Source organism: Vanessa cardui, chromosome 23 (genome assembly GCF_905220365.1).
Source record: "Vanessa cardui chromosome 23, ilVanCard2.1, whole genome shotgun sequence".
Classification (NCBI taxonomy): Eukaryota; Metazoa; Arthropoda; class Insecta; order Lepidoptera; family Nymphalidae; genus Vanessa; species Vanessa cardui.
In genome coordinates, this window is record NC_061145.1 from 2,507,218 (window position 1) to 2,522,088 (window position 14,871).

General features: G+C 35.8%; 1 protein-coding gene across 1 annotated transcript; it reads right to left on the reverse strand.

Annotated features, from left to right (window-relative positions):
- Positions 1-6,586: 6,586 nt before the first annotated feature.
- On the reverse strand, positions 6,587-12,754 carry LOC124539736 (histone-lysine N-methyltransferase NSD3-like). The gene is made up of 6 exons (XM_047117080.1): positions 12,534-12,754; positions 11,638-11,786; positions 10,942-11,098; positions 9,829-9,928; positions 8,136-8,246; positions 6,587-7,056 (listed from the first exon to the last, which is right to left on the reverse strand). Exons 1-6 carry the CDS (start codon positions 12,749-12,751, stop codon positions 6,709-6,711), a joined length of 1,083 nt encoding a protein of 360 aa, XP_046973036.1. The 5' UTR covers positions 12,752-12,754; the 3' UTR covers positions 6,587-6,708.
- Positions 12,755-14,871: the final 2,117 nt, after the last annotated feature.

The window sequence follows — 14,871 nt, forward strand, 5'->3', positions numbered from 1 at the left end:
TGTAAGAATGTATGTACTATGTATGTTTGTTACTCTTTTACGATAAAAACAACTGAACGGATTTTGGTGAAATTGTACAGTAATATAAGGCTATACATCAGCATAACACATTGGCTACAATTTATAATGATTTTATGTAATTTCGTTACAATATAACGATGGTAGCTTCACTTAATTGTTAAATGACGATTCAAAAGTGCTTGTAAAAGCCTACTTCAATAAAGTTTATTTAGATTTTGATTTTTTGATATACCGATACATATCACTGTAGGTGGTAGGGCTTTGTGTATGCCCGCCTGGGTAGGTACCACCCACTCATCAGATATTCTACCGCTAAACAAAAGTACGCAGTATTGCTGTGTTTCGGTTTGAAGGGTGAGTGAGCCAGTGTAACTACAGGCACAAGGGAGATAGCATCTTAGTTCTCAAGGTTGGTGGCGCATTGACGATGTAAGGAATAGTAAATATTTCTTACAGCGTCATTGTCTATGGGTGATGGTGACCACATACTAACAGGTGGCCCATATGCTCGTCCGCTAACCTATTCCATAAAAAAAAAGAATCAAGTACCCGTGCGAAGCCGGGACGGGTCGTTAGCAATATATAAAAGTGTTATACCACTCACTGATTATTCACGGAGTCTTGGAAACTGTAACACTTACAAACTTGAAATTTCGCAGGTGGGTTCCTTATAGGGTGCAGACATCAGCTGAGAATTAACGAAACTTCACCGTAAGGGAGTAAATGGGAGTTGAAAGTTTGTGTTTTAAATTTCGCACTGATATTCAGCTAGATGATGTTCAGTTAGTAAAATATTTAAAAAAAAAAAAAGGTTTTGTTTTTATTTCTAGAGATTAGTCATCATTTGTGACTATGTCGCTCTGTCATTTACACGATAATCTTTATATTTTTTTATTTTCTTAAACGTAAACATTTATTAGTTAATTTGTACAATAATTAACCTTAATTACTGTTAGGAAATGCCAGAAAACTTATACATTGCACAATATTTAGGGTAGTTTTATTTTCCTGATAAATATCCTGTCTATTGACGCGCTCCGAACACATTCCTGTAAAATATGGTAGATATCTTCAATTACACGACATTCGAGGTTATTGGCGGCTGTTACTCAAAATATAAATGATGAGAATTAATGTAATAAAAACAAATTAAAAGACCCAAAACTCTGTCTCTTCGGAGAATTATTGGCTGTTTGTTAACCGTTCGTCAGAAAAGTTTCGAAATTGTCTCCAGTTTTAATTCGATGAGCCGAGATGGCCCAATGGTTAGAACGCGTGCAACTGATGATTGCGGGTTCAAACCCGGGCAAGCACCATTGAATATTCATATGCTTAATTTGTGCTTATAATTCATCTCGCGCTCGCATCGAAGGAAAACATCGTGAGGAAACCTGCATGTAATTTCATAGAAATTCTGCTACATGTGTATTCCACCAACTAGCATTGGAATAGAATGGAGAATATATGTTTCAAACGTCCTCAAAGAGAGAGGAGGCCTTAGCCCAGCAGTGGGAAATTTACAGGCTGTTGTTGTTATTGTTAATTGTGGACAAACTGCTAACAACGTTACTGATGTTAAAACATAAGTACAAATGAAGCCGGTGGAAACATTTTACGTTTAAATTCTCATCCAGACAATAGCGAAATTGATGTAACGCAAAAACGTCTACAAAATACATTAAATTTACAACATTTAATACGACGTGTTTTTATTGAAACGGGAAGTAATATAAAATCCTATTATATATTAAAACCTGTTATATTATATCTCACAGTGGTACAGGTAAAATTATACTCTTTTAATTATGCCAGATTTTTCCTAGAAACATATTTATTTGTATATTTCATAATTAACCCGCCCACTTCTTAATTGAACCTTTCAACATTTGACCTATAACCTCGTTATCTTTATATTATTGAAAAATAAAAATACATTAAGGCAATCTCCGTGGTTAGTGTGGCCACCGGTGTTCATGGGTACACCACTCCGAGGTCCCGGTTTTTGGGTTTGATACCCGGCCGAGTGGACGTAGAAAACAACGTAAAAGTAGACGTCGATACACTGGCTCACTCGCCCTCCAAAAACCTTATTACAAGCGTAGTACGAGTACATACAAATGAAGCGAAGGTCTTTAGTAACTGGATTTAATCAATCCGTAATAATCTTAAGTTTAATAATTGACAAATAACATCATTATATCCCAAACGACCTATCGATTCATTGGTATATAAAACTTTAATACCCGTTGACATCCAGGCAGGATATATTAATGTAAGTAATTGTATTAACTAACATGACATTGTATTTTTTAAATATTGAAAAAGAGTAACTACTGAGTTTCTTGCCGGTTCTTCTCGGTAGAATCTACTTTCCGAACCAGTGGTAGCTTCATCTAATTGTTAATTGACGATTCAAAAGAACTTGTAAAAGCCCACTTTAATAAAGATTATTTTGATTTTGACTATTATGTATAAAAATATCATCAGATTGACTACCTCCGTGGTCGAGTAGTGTGTACACCGGTTTTAATTGGTAGGTCACTCCCGAGTTCCCGGGTTTGATTGCCGGTCGAGTTGATGTAGAAAAAGTTAATTAGTTTTCTATGTTGTCTTAGGTCTGTGTGTTTGTGGTACCGTCGTTACTTCTGATTTTCCATAGCACAAGTGCTGTAGCTACTTACATTGAGATCAGAGTAATGTATGAGATGTTGTCCAATATTTATTTATTTGTCAGTCGTTTTGTGATCATTAATAACAATTAATAAGTAGGTTTAAATACTTTTTTCATAAAGGAACTATTAAATACCAAAAGTAAGATTGGCAACTTAAAACTGAATTTATAAATTATATTATAGAAGTACATTTTAAAATAATAATATTTTTTAAATGACTTGTGAAAATTTGCAAGTTTTAGTTACTTTACCCTTTTATTTTTTATTTCTAAAAATGGCCTCTACTGATCTTCAAATATGTCTGGAGGGCATTTCGAATCAGAATAATATAAACCTATGTCAGCCATTAGAGCTGAGATGGCCCAGTGGTTAGAACGCGTGCATCTTAACCGATGATTGCTGGTTCAAACCCAGGCAAGCACCACTATATACATATATGTACTTAATTTGTGTTTATAATTCATCGCGTGTTCGGCGGTGAAGGAAAATATCGTGAGGAAACCTGCATGTGTCTAATTTCATCTGCATTCCACCAACGCGCATTGGAACAGCGTGGTGAAATATGTTCCAAACCCTCTCCTTAATGGATGAGGAGGCCTTATCCCAGCAGTGGGAGATTTACTGGCAGTTACTTTACTTTCAGACATTTGTTATATATTCCACACACCTAACCAATATTATTATTAATATTAAATGTTACCAAAGTTACTTTTTTGTATAATCAAGCGATCTGTTTGCAGTAAGGCATGCATTATAACAAATTACAAAACAAAGACGCTTACCGCTGTCTGTCCCTATGTATGCTTATACCTTTAAAATACGCAACGGTTGTTTTAAATAGATACAGTGATTCCATAGGAAGGTTCATATATATTACTTGGACACAGTAAAGAAACACTGATAATTTTTTTTTTTTAATAAATAAACAAATTCTTTAGTGTATTTAGTATCAGTATTGCACCCATGCGAAGCCGGGCCATGTCGCTAGTAATTAATAAAACAAAAGCCATTAATCCGTTTTTAATAATACTCGATTAAAAACTATGAAGATATTTGGCGATTTTAAGCCTATTGAAGCGAAGGCATACTCGTCCAATAACTTCACTATTTTAAGTTTACATGCACATTTCAATGTATTGATCACGTACCTTTCCGTTTCTTCTCGATAGGTTCCATATTCCGAACTGGCGGTAGATTTACATTTAATTCCATGCTGAAGATAATAATTAATAATTTAGGTTACCTTATCATTTATTTCTTTTACCGTAATATAAATGCAAAATAAGCACATGAAACGAAAGTGCTTGCCGGAATTAGCTAAGATTAACGTGTCAATGAACCATGTCGGCTCATTCGAATGTTGAAATTGATAATTTTTGAAAATAGATTGAATTTGAAAAATCGGTTGAATCTTTGAAGCAGAAACTCGTGCGGTTACACGCAGTGGGTATTCCCCGCGGATGTCCGATTCGGGCCTGGGGGCTGGGAACCGGCATAGCGGTGGCGCTAAGAAACAAGCCATCCGTTGAAAACGTGCCTGTGCCACTTAGGTGTGCTACAGAATATACTATTTCTCAATACACATAAGCGTGCAAACACCTGAGTTTTAGCAGACACCTTTAAACTTCCCTGCTCTACATATATGCTCAGTATACAATATTTACTGTAATAATATACAATTTCTGAGCCAAAATGAACGAGTAGTCCACGTCAATCTTGTTTGAAGTTTGTTTGTTCGAATCTAGACAAACACCTCTAATTTTCATATGCCTAATATATGTTTACTTTTCATCTTGTTGTGGGATATTTACAGGCTGTTGTTGTTGTTGTTGTTTTATCTTGTGTCGATTGAAAACATCGTGTGGGAAAATTGCCTGTGTTTTATACGTGCACAAGCAATCACCAACTCTTATTGGAACAGCGTGGAATAGCTTCAAACCTTCACCTCAAAAAGTAAGAAGAACATACAGGCTGTTACTTTTCCTTATATTCATTTATTTCGTTAAACAAACAAAGAGATGCGTAAAGATATTAAGTATGATAATTTTATTCGAGAGTGTCGAACTGGAGTGCCGAGGAACATGAGAATTATTTTCATTTAATGCTTCTTTAAGTATATTAGATTGAAATTTGTTGTTGTTGTTATAAATTTTTCTATTGAATACAAACAATCATACAAGGATTAAGTATTTGCGCAACGGAATTCGTATCGAAAACAAAAATGTTTTAATTAATTCATATAGGTCATTTCTGAAGATAATTCCTCAAGGTAGCAGGGTTGTCACCCTGACGTAATGTCAAACGCTAAAGTTTAAGTGCTTTGGAGGATATTATTATTATTTATGATACCATTCTCCATACGTTTTATGAACGCTATAGTTTAATTGGGAACTAGTAACCAGCCCCGGCTTCGTAAGGGTGCAAATACTATTACAAAATTATTACGAAATTTGTGTAATTAAGACATCACATTGCAAACTTCTAAAATTATCAGCGTTTCTTTACTATACTGTATATGTATTATACACAAAAACCTACCTTTCGAATCAGTCTATCTATTAAAAAAAACCGCATCAAAATCCGTTGCGTAATTATAAAGATCTAAACATACATAGGGACAGACAGCGGTAAGTGACTTTGTTTTATACGATGTAATGATTAAATTATTTAATCAATCTTTTGTATGTAATGTTGCAATTTTAAGTGTTAAAATGTATTTGTATAATATGGTAATTATTAAATAGACATTTCATTGGAATATGCTCTCTTCGCCCAATAATTTACGCCATATTGTACAGTCGGGGTAAGAAAAGGTTCGTCACATTAAGATCTATTTTCGTGTGCTCGGTATGAGCGATAATCTGCTTTACCGATCGAGAATGACATATTGCGTCGCAACGATTTGATGTTTAGATTCGAAAGGTACTAAGATTTTAAGACTCGATAAAGGAATTAATTTGAAAACTGACGAAGGTTTTCTTAATCTGACTGTACAATCGTTTTTAATAATACTTGTGCTAGCCTGTATGTCCTGACACCACCCACTCATCAAATATTCTACCGCCAAACAGCAGTACCCAGTATTGTGGTTTCGGTTTGAAGGGTGAGTGAGCTAGTGTAACTACAAGCAGAAGGGACTTATCATCTTAGATCTCCAGGTTCTAGACGCATTTGCATGTGAGAATGGATTGTCTATGGATAGTGATGAGCAAAATGTCATTAAAATATTCTACTAAAAATAATCCTTAGCACGAGCGCGCACTGGTGATTTTTGTCACGGTGACTGTTTCCTCGCTCTTTTCAAGTCCGTGAATATGTACAGATGCAGACACAAATGTCACGTCGTAACGTGCGCGCACCTCCATACATATTCATGGACTCGACAAGAGTGACGAAACAGTCACCGTGACAAAAGTTACCAGTGCGCGCTAGTTCTTAGTATAGCCATATCTGTTGTAATTAAAAAAGTCTTTCTTGAATAGACCATAGAGTATTTTTATGCCCAATAGTAAATGAACAATCTTTAAAACACGAGTGAAGCTGTGGGCAAAAAATCATGAAGGCATAAAGTTGGCAATTTAAACAACTCGCCCCATCATTAAATAATAAATAAATAAATATGAGACAACATCACATACATTACTCTGATCCCAATGTAAGTAGCTGAAGCACTTGTGTAATGGAAATCAGAAGTAACGACGGTACCACAAACACCCAGACCCAAGACAACATAGAAAACTAATGATAAACTACATTGAATCGGCCGGGAATCGAACCCGGGACCTCGGAATGGCGTACCCATGAAAACCGGTGTACACACCACTCGACCACGGAGGTCGTCAATCATTGGCGGCATAACGAAAATAAAAATTTCAAAAATAAATACGACCAAACTTCGAATACATATTTATTCATAGCAGCTGATATGTAAAGCGATAACTATTTACAGGTAAATAAAATTCATAATTCTCAACGTACAAACGAAACTATAAACATGATTTAGAACGTCATTCGATCAGTCCAATTCGCTCGATTTCAGTTCACCCTTCATCCGTTTCGTACTGGGGGATGAAAGGACTTCCTCCGTCGATACATCCTTTCGTTTCCTCTTCGAGGCTTTGGCATCTCTCGAACTGTCGATACTGCTGAGCCGTCCGCTGCACTCTGAATCGCTAGAGATGCCGCTCGTTGCATTTTTTATTATCAGCAAGTCTTTTTCTATTTCCGTCAGCTCTCTCGGTTTGTTAGGTCTGCCGACCCTGTTCCTCGGTTTGCTCCGACTGGTCGACGGCGAGTCCTCTGTCTGTTTGCGCTTCTTGTATGTACGCTTCGTTGTTATTTTAGTTTTCTTTGGTTGATCATCCTGTAATTGAATATTAGTTAATTACCAATAGGCATTATTAAACCTGGTTGTATGGAATAGGCTATTTGACTGGTTTTTAAAATGCATCTTATACTATTTAGTAGAGGTTAAGGAACCCAGTAAAAGTTTATTTTTTTTATTTCTAGTACATATTTGCCGAAAAATATCATATTAAAAATTCCATATTTAAATAACGCGCAAAAACGCTACTTGGACAATATAGCGCTGCAATGGGGTCGGTGACGTCACTTTCCTGTATTTTAATGTAGTACATATAGTGGAAAGGCAAGGTTTACAAGAAAGTGACTTCATCATAAGCCCGGGCAATCAGGAGCGTTTTGTGTCACGTGAGTAACGTTTGAAAAAATGCATTTTTATTTATGGATTTTTGAATAATTACGTATTATTTTCAAGTTTCGTTAGTAAATAACCATTTTTAAACTCATAATATACATTGACACAATTTATTTTTCGCATTGTCAAATAGCCTATTGTGCAGGCCCGTCTGGGTAAATACGATCAACACATCCTACTTTCACCAGCATACCTATATACTTAGTACTATTTCTGTCGTGATTGAATGTAAGCCAGTGTATTGTCATACACAAGGGACATAACATCTTAGTTTTCAAGGCGCATTCAAAATGTAATGTTATTTCTAGTGATAAGAAATATCCACATATATCCTATATTTATTATTCTCACCATGATAACTTAATTCTTATGTAATAATACTGTAAGCAAACTAACTTGCCTTTTTCCAGTGTTCGCGTATGTTCTGCATAATTGTAAATAAATGAATATCAGCAAAGATATAATTTAGTTCAATATAGGCTTATTTATATACGAATGAAATGCGCTACTTAATGGAAAGTGGTCATCATTTTATAATAAGGCTATAAGAAGTTTTCACCCTATCATGTGTGGTTACACTGGCTCACTCAAGCCTCAAACTGAAGGACAACACTTGGCATTGAAATATATCACAAGTGATATCCACATGGACATGTATAGCATCACAATTAAAACCTATAGTTAATTGAAGTAATGTGATTGTTATAATCATAGTGTGTGTTCACCTGTTTTGGTTTAGCTCCTATATAACCCGAACAGCGCTTCGCACCGCACATACACCGTTTCTTCTCGATACCGGCCGATTCTAAGTTGTAGTTGAATGTCAGTTCACTGTTCTGAAAATAGAAAGGTTTATAAAATGTTAGCAGTTAAAAATAATATTTATTTTATTTTTATTTTATGGTATAGGTTGGCGGACGAGCATATGGGCCACCTGATGGTAAGTGGTCACCATCACCCATAGACAATGACGCTGTATGAAATATTAACTATTCCTTACATCGTCAATGTGCCACCAACCTTGGGAACTAAGATGTTATGTCCCTTGTGCTTGTTGTTACACTGGCTCACTCACCCTTCAAACCGGAACACAACAATACTGAGTACTTTTATTTGGCGGTAGAATAACTGATGAGTGGGTGGTACCTAGCCAGACGGGCTTGCACAAAGCCCTACCACCAAGTATGTATAATGTATAGTACGACACAAATTAGATGTAGCATCGGAAAATGCAATGAAATGAAAATAAAACCGATTACTGCCGATTTACACAACCAATAGAAATAGTTCCCTATCGCGACGCTATTCGTCGCTATAGATTCTCGAGAGAAAGCAAGTGCATGTAAATCGACGCGTCAAATTGAATATATTAGGTCATATGATATTACACCTTATTACGTTTGTGTGATGATCATATTCACATGAGAAATAAATATTGATCATTTGGGATAATGTACTTAATTCGGATGTGATCGGTTTTACGAATTATTTTATTATTTATTTTATTATTCTGTTAGGATCATTTAAGCATTTTCTTATTACCATGTCATAGAATTTAAATAAATTTAAAGCTGACTGTTGTAATTTTGAATATAAATCATACCGAGCAGAACCAACAATCAACAATTTTGCACCAATTTACCCAAGTATGTTTACATTATTTTTTTAAATAAATAAACAATAGGCTATTTGACAATGCTAGAAGAAAAATAAATTGTGAATTATTGTAATCAGTGTATATTATGAGTTTAAAAATGGTTATTTACTAACGAAAGTTGGAAATAATACTTAATTTATTCAAAATCCATAAATAAAAATGGAAATTTTCAAACGTTTGTCCGGACTTATGATGAAGTCACTTTTTTGTAAACTTTGCTTTTCTACTATATGTACCACAGATTAAAATACAGGAAAGTGACGCCACCGACTCCATTGCAGCGCCATATTGTTGAAGTAGCGTTTTTGCGCGTTATTTAAATATGGAATTTCTAATATGACACAACTTTTATTGGGTTCCTTAACTTCTACTAAATAATATAAAATGGATTTTAAAAACCAGTGAAATAGCCTATTGCACACATGAAACATCAACGCTTGTCAAGACATGTAATTACTACTTATGTACTAACTATCTTTTGTTAAGATTCATGTGAATAGAAATCCAGTAGACTATTCCACATCATCGATATATATTTTTAAACAGAGTACAATGAATATTCAATAGCTTCCTATTCTACAAATATTCTGAAATTGATATTAAGGTACATTACAACAACTTCAAAATCCTTCTGGGTGTTTATGTATATAGCTTGTTGCTAAATCAGCTAAATAACAGCTAGAGATATTTATTGACTTAACATATTCTACCCTTCGTGTTAGATGTAAGGTCGCGTGCGGAGCTTGTATGTTAATACTTACAGCGGGTATATCGTAAAGCGCAAACAGACCGACGCGTATGTCGCCCAGCACCGTCCATTTCTGCGTCTCACAGTTCGGCTCACAGGAGTGGTTCATGAACCTATAATTAAAAAAAAAAAACTTTAGTTCGAAATTCGTAAAAGTTTACTTATAGCTTACCAGGAAAGTCGGGAGATGTTATGCTTTTGTTTATATACTAATTGTCATGATGCTAAATAGTATTAAAGCGAGTTACAGCAATTTGGTACAAAAGTCTCCAAAAATAAATTAATATGTGTCCTAATTTTCATGGTAATCGTTATCAAACGGTATCGAAGTACTTTTATTAAACATAAATACCAATATCCATTTTTTATACATAAGATATTTATATTTTAATATCTGTAGCTTATAAACATAACAGTTACCACCCAGGCACAGGGCGTAGACTCTCGGGAGCGCAAGAATAGACAGACTGGGCAGGACTATTGTTTTTTTATTCTGCTCTTCTTAAGATACGGCTGAGCCTCCAGTACTCGACTCCAATACAAACGTACTTACATGCTAGTATCATTAAAAACATACATCGCGCTCATTTTTTTTGGCAGCGCACGAGCGTATTTGTGTTTAGTGTTTATCGTTAATGGGCAACGCATTTGCACTAGTGAACCTGCGTCTAAGTTTTAGTGTTACTCACTAAAACTTAGACGCAGGTAAAATAGGCAAAGGGTCTGCTAAAATAGGGCGCAGTATATTAGTTAGCTCGCTCAGGGCGCAGAATAAGCTATTTACGGCACTGAAAGTAACACAACATTTTTTTGGTCTTAGCTGGAATTCCAACCTTATATCTGATCCATTCTAACATGAGCTAACACATTAAAAAAAAAGTATTTACAAGATACAGCCGACCTAATTACATAATATAAGAGTCCATTTCAGGGAACAAGCTCCCAAAAGAAATTGTTCTTACATGCTCATTGGTTAAACAATAATTCCTTAGGATCGTCCTATATGTCAGATTTGTTTCGTTTATCTATAGCAGAGCGCATCGACCAATCAGATGCGGTTATAGTTTCTTGCGACAAATATTCCACCAATCAAGCATTAGCAGCTTAAGGGCTACATGTCACTGACCTCGCAAAGTTCCCTTTGGGGCCGGCGTCTATCATCCTCTCCTTATCCAGCGTTAGGAAGTAAAAGTTCTCGTCTCGGACCTCGTGTTTCCTGCGCATGCGTCGCTTGAATTCATCTTCGTCTATCAGCTCGCCAACATATTCGATTACAAATTGACCTTGAAACAAAAGGCAATTTATAAATCCGTGTACAGTCGGGGTAAGAAAACCTTAAGATCTATTTTCGTTTGCTCAGTATGAGCGATAATCTGCTTTGAAGAAAACACCATCAAATTTGATGTTTAGATTCAAAAGGTACTAAGAGTTTAAGACTTGATAAAAGAATCAATTTGAAAACTGACGAAGGTTTTCTTACTCTGACTGTACCAATGTAAAACTTGCAAGCAAGTATATTTTACAGCCAAATTTTTAAATTTATTCTAAGATATAGGTAATAATGTAAGCAAATAATTATAGATGGACTGTGTGAAAGACGATATGGTTAGAAAGAATGTTACTTGTGAGATGACGTCTGACAGAGAAGTATGGAAGGAGAAGACATGCTGCGCCGACCCCAAATAATATTGGGATAAGGGCAGGAGGATGATGATGATATAGGTAATATATAAACGTAAAACTTTGTACACACTGAATGCAAACTATGTTAATTACTAGACTAATTTCATATAGCAACACTATACAAGTAATTAATCTTTACCCGCTTTGATATCGACCAGCGTCTTCAGGCCCCAGCCCCTGTGCGGGGTCCGGTAGGGCACCATCTTGGGATATAGACGCTTCTCGAACGCTCTGTTGTTGCAACGATCGCCCGCGCGACACGTCGGACCGCACTCGGTCAGTAACATTCTGTAACGTCAAAACGCATTTGTATTACAGATTACATAAATAGGTTAATGAGTTTGTAAAATCTTTACTAATATTATACAAACATTCAAAACAAACGAACGATAGAATAAATACTACAGAGTTAATTTTAATAAAACTTAAAAGATTATAGCATGTACGTCAGAAAAAGATAGAGGCTGACAAATCCTATAACGCGAGTGTAGTCGCAGGCGAATTTACTAGTTATATAATAAATTCTAGAGAATATATTATATAGACTTAAATATTGCATTATTTAAATCTATAAAATAATTGATCAATCTTATAGACCACCTTATCGTACGTTTTTACCGGTAGTAGAGCCATATAAAATGATGTTGTAATAAACGGATAGGTTATTAACGCGCCAAAGGGGAAACTAAAAGTGAAGACTAGAAAACGTCCTAATTGGGACGATTGCCTATAGTCGTTTTACGTAGCAATACGTTATAATACATCATAATTAAGTATTAATACGTTTTGCGTAATTAAAACATCTTGTTATCCATTTTGCTCATTGCTTTTATCAAGCTATCCTTTTTACTTGTAACGAAATGTAAAATAAACGGTCCCCGGCGCGGCACACTTTTTTCTGTTGTTTCGTATGGGTATAACATATCTGTTTATTAGAATATCATTGGCCTTATACAAGTGCGTTCAGGCACATATTCGCCAGCTGTTCTGCTGCTAACTTATGGTATCGTCTATATATCGGTGGTCGCGTGTCACCTGTTGAGGCACTGCGCGTAGGGGCCGCAGGGGTCGGCGTCGGCGGGGCCGCAGTCGCACTGCGTGAGCGAGCTCTCGGGGTCGGGGCGGCGGCCGGCCAGCGCGCCGCGCGGCCTGTTGACGCGCAGCTTCACGTAGTGCGGCGGCCGCAGCGACGACGCGATGTCCGACGACTCCTCCTCGTCGCCCGACGCCGCTGCGATCATCATAACAAACATTACCCGTTGCCTGTAAATACCCACTGCTGGGCTAAAGGCCTCCTCTCCCTTTGAGGAGAAGGTTTGGGACACTGGATGAGAATTTAAACGTAAAATGTTTCCACCGGCTTCATTTATACTTATGTTTTGACGTCAATAACTTTGTTAGCAGTTTGTCCTCAATTAACAACAACAACACTGCTGGGATAAGGCCTCCTCTTCCATTAAGGAGAGGGTTTGCAACATATTCCACCACGCTGTTCCAATGCGGTTTGGTTGAATACACATGTGGCAGAATTTCTATGAAATTTGTCACATGCAGGTTTCCTCACGATGTTTTCCTTCACCGCTGAGCACGAGATGAATTATAAAGACAAATTGAGCACATGACTCAGCGGTGCTTGCCTGGGTTCGAACCCGCAATCATCTCTCAACAAAATATTTAACTCTCGACAAAATATTAACATTCATTATGAATTCCAATCAATTTTAGTCATTGAGGAATATTCCCAAAATTTTCGTACAAGTAGAATCCCGATTATCCGAACATCGATTATCCGATTATCCGGACTCATTCGTCTGGGCTGTAATTAGTAAAAAATTAATTTAATTAGTTTTTGACGACGCAACGAGGCATATTATTACCGACAAGTTTATTTCACCACCGACGCTGTACATGCGCTCTCATTTGTTTGCGGGATATAAGTAAATCCCAGTACCAATTAAAAAATATTAAATTTTAAATACTATTTGATTTGCTTCGAAATTGGTTATCCGGATTTTCGATTTTACGGTATACTCCTGATTTTATTTGATCCGGATAATCGGGATTCTACTGTAGTAATAAAAAAACAATTAAACACAATTTGTTGATTCAACCTTTACAATTTACTACAATAAATATCTCTAATATGCTAGCAGACAATCTTGTGTATAAAATAACAATATAGCACATAGTATAATTGACTAAAATCTTAAATGTGTAATAATATTTAAATTGTGTTATTATTGGTTATTTTCGTTACAACCTAACCAGGCAGAAATTTTACTTGTGCTACTCATAAATAATAATATTAATTAATTAAAATTTCATATATATGTAATGTATATCTTACTTTTTAGTATTTCACAGGCCCTTTGTGCGTGCTCCATCGCCATTGTGAAAGCTGCATCTATTTTGGACTTCTGACTAGACACTTTCCCAGAATCACCTGAGAATAACAACCATAATAAGATCACACTCCCTATTATATCAGTTATCTGCCAGTGAAAGTCCCGTCAAAGTTGCCCCAGCCGTTCCAGAGATTAGCCGGAACAAACAGACAGACAGACAAAAATTATAAGAGTTTATTTTGGTATACGTACCGTGTATAAATACATATGCATTGAGTATAAAAGGGCTAGGCTAGGGGTATAGACATAGATGATACCGTGAAAGCAAAAATCTACTTAGCACTAATAAATGGCAAAAATAACTTACTGACAAAATATAGGGTTTCGTGTTAAGAAACAAGCAAAGGAGTTTCTCTACAATAACTTTACCTACTTAGAATTACATTAAAAAATATTTTGATTTGATTAGACTGCAAAATTATATCATGATATTTAAAAAAAAAAGTTTATCACACATAAATCCTCACCTTCTTGGAAGGGAAACACGCGTCCCCTATTCACCCAGTAGTGATCATACTGACCGTCTCGTAAATTCAAATCATTTATAATAAACACATTGGAAAAAAAGGCGTATTATTCGATACAAGATTTTGTAGATGATAAAAAAGCGTGGAATTAATACCTGTTGACTTCCCGGCAGGATATATTAATTTAAATAATTGTATTAACTAACATGACTGTACATTTTTTAAAATGTTGAAAAAGAGTAACTACTGAGTTTCTTGCCGGTTCTTCTCGGTAGAATCTACTTTCCGAACCGGTGGTAGCTTCACTTAATTGTTATTTGACGATTCAAAAGTGCTTGAAAAAGCCCACTTGAATAAAGTATAATTTGGTTTTGATTTTTTTATTCATGGACTCGACAAGAGTGACGAAACAGTCACCGTGACATAAGTTACTAGTGCGCGCTAGTTCTTAGTAAAGCCATATCTATTGTAATTAAAAAATTCTTTCTTGAATAGACCATA

What these genes read in the sequence shown, in the direction of transcription:
- LOC124539736 (XM_047117080.1), bottom strand. Translation starts at nt 12,751, where the DNA reads ATGTTTGTTATGATGATCGCAGCGGCGTCGGGCGACGAGGAGGAGTCG. An exon ending in CCCAAAGGGAACTTTGCGAG is followed by an intron (nt 9,929 to 10,941) that starts GTCAGTGACATG and finishes TTTTAATTATAG; the next exon opens with GTTCATGAACCACTCCTGTG. An exon ending in TAGGAGCTAAACCAAAACAG is followed by an intron (nt 7,057 to 8,135) that starts GTGAACACACAC and finishes ATTCAATTACAG; the next exon opens with GATGATCAACCAAAGAAAAC.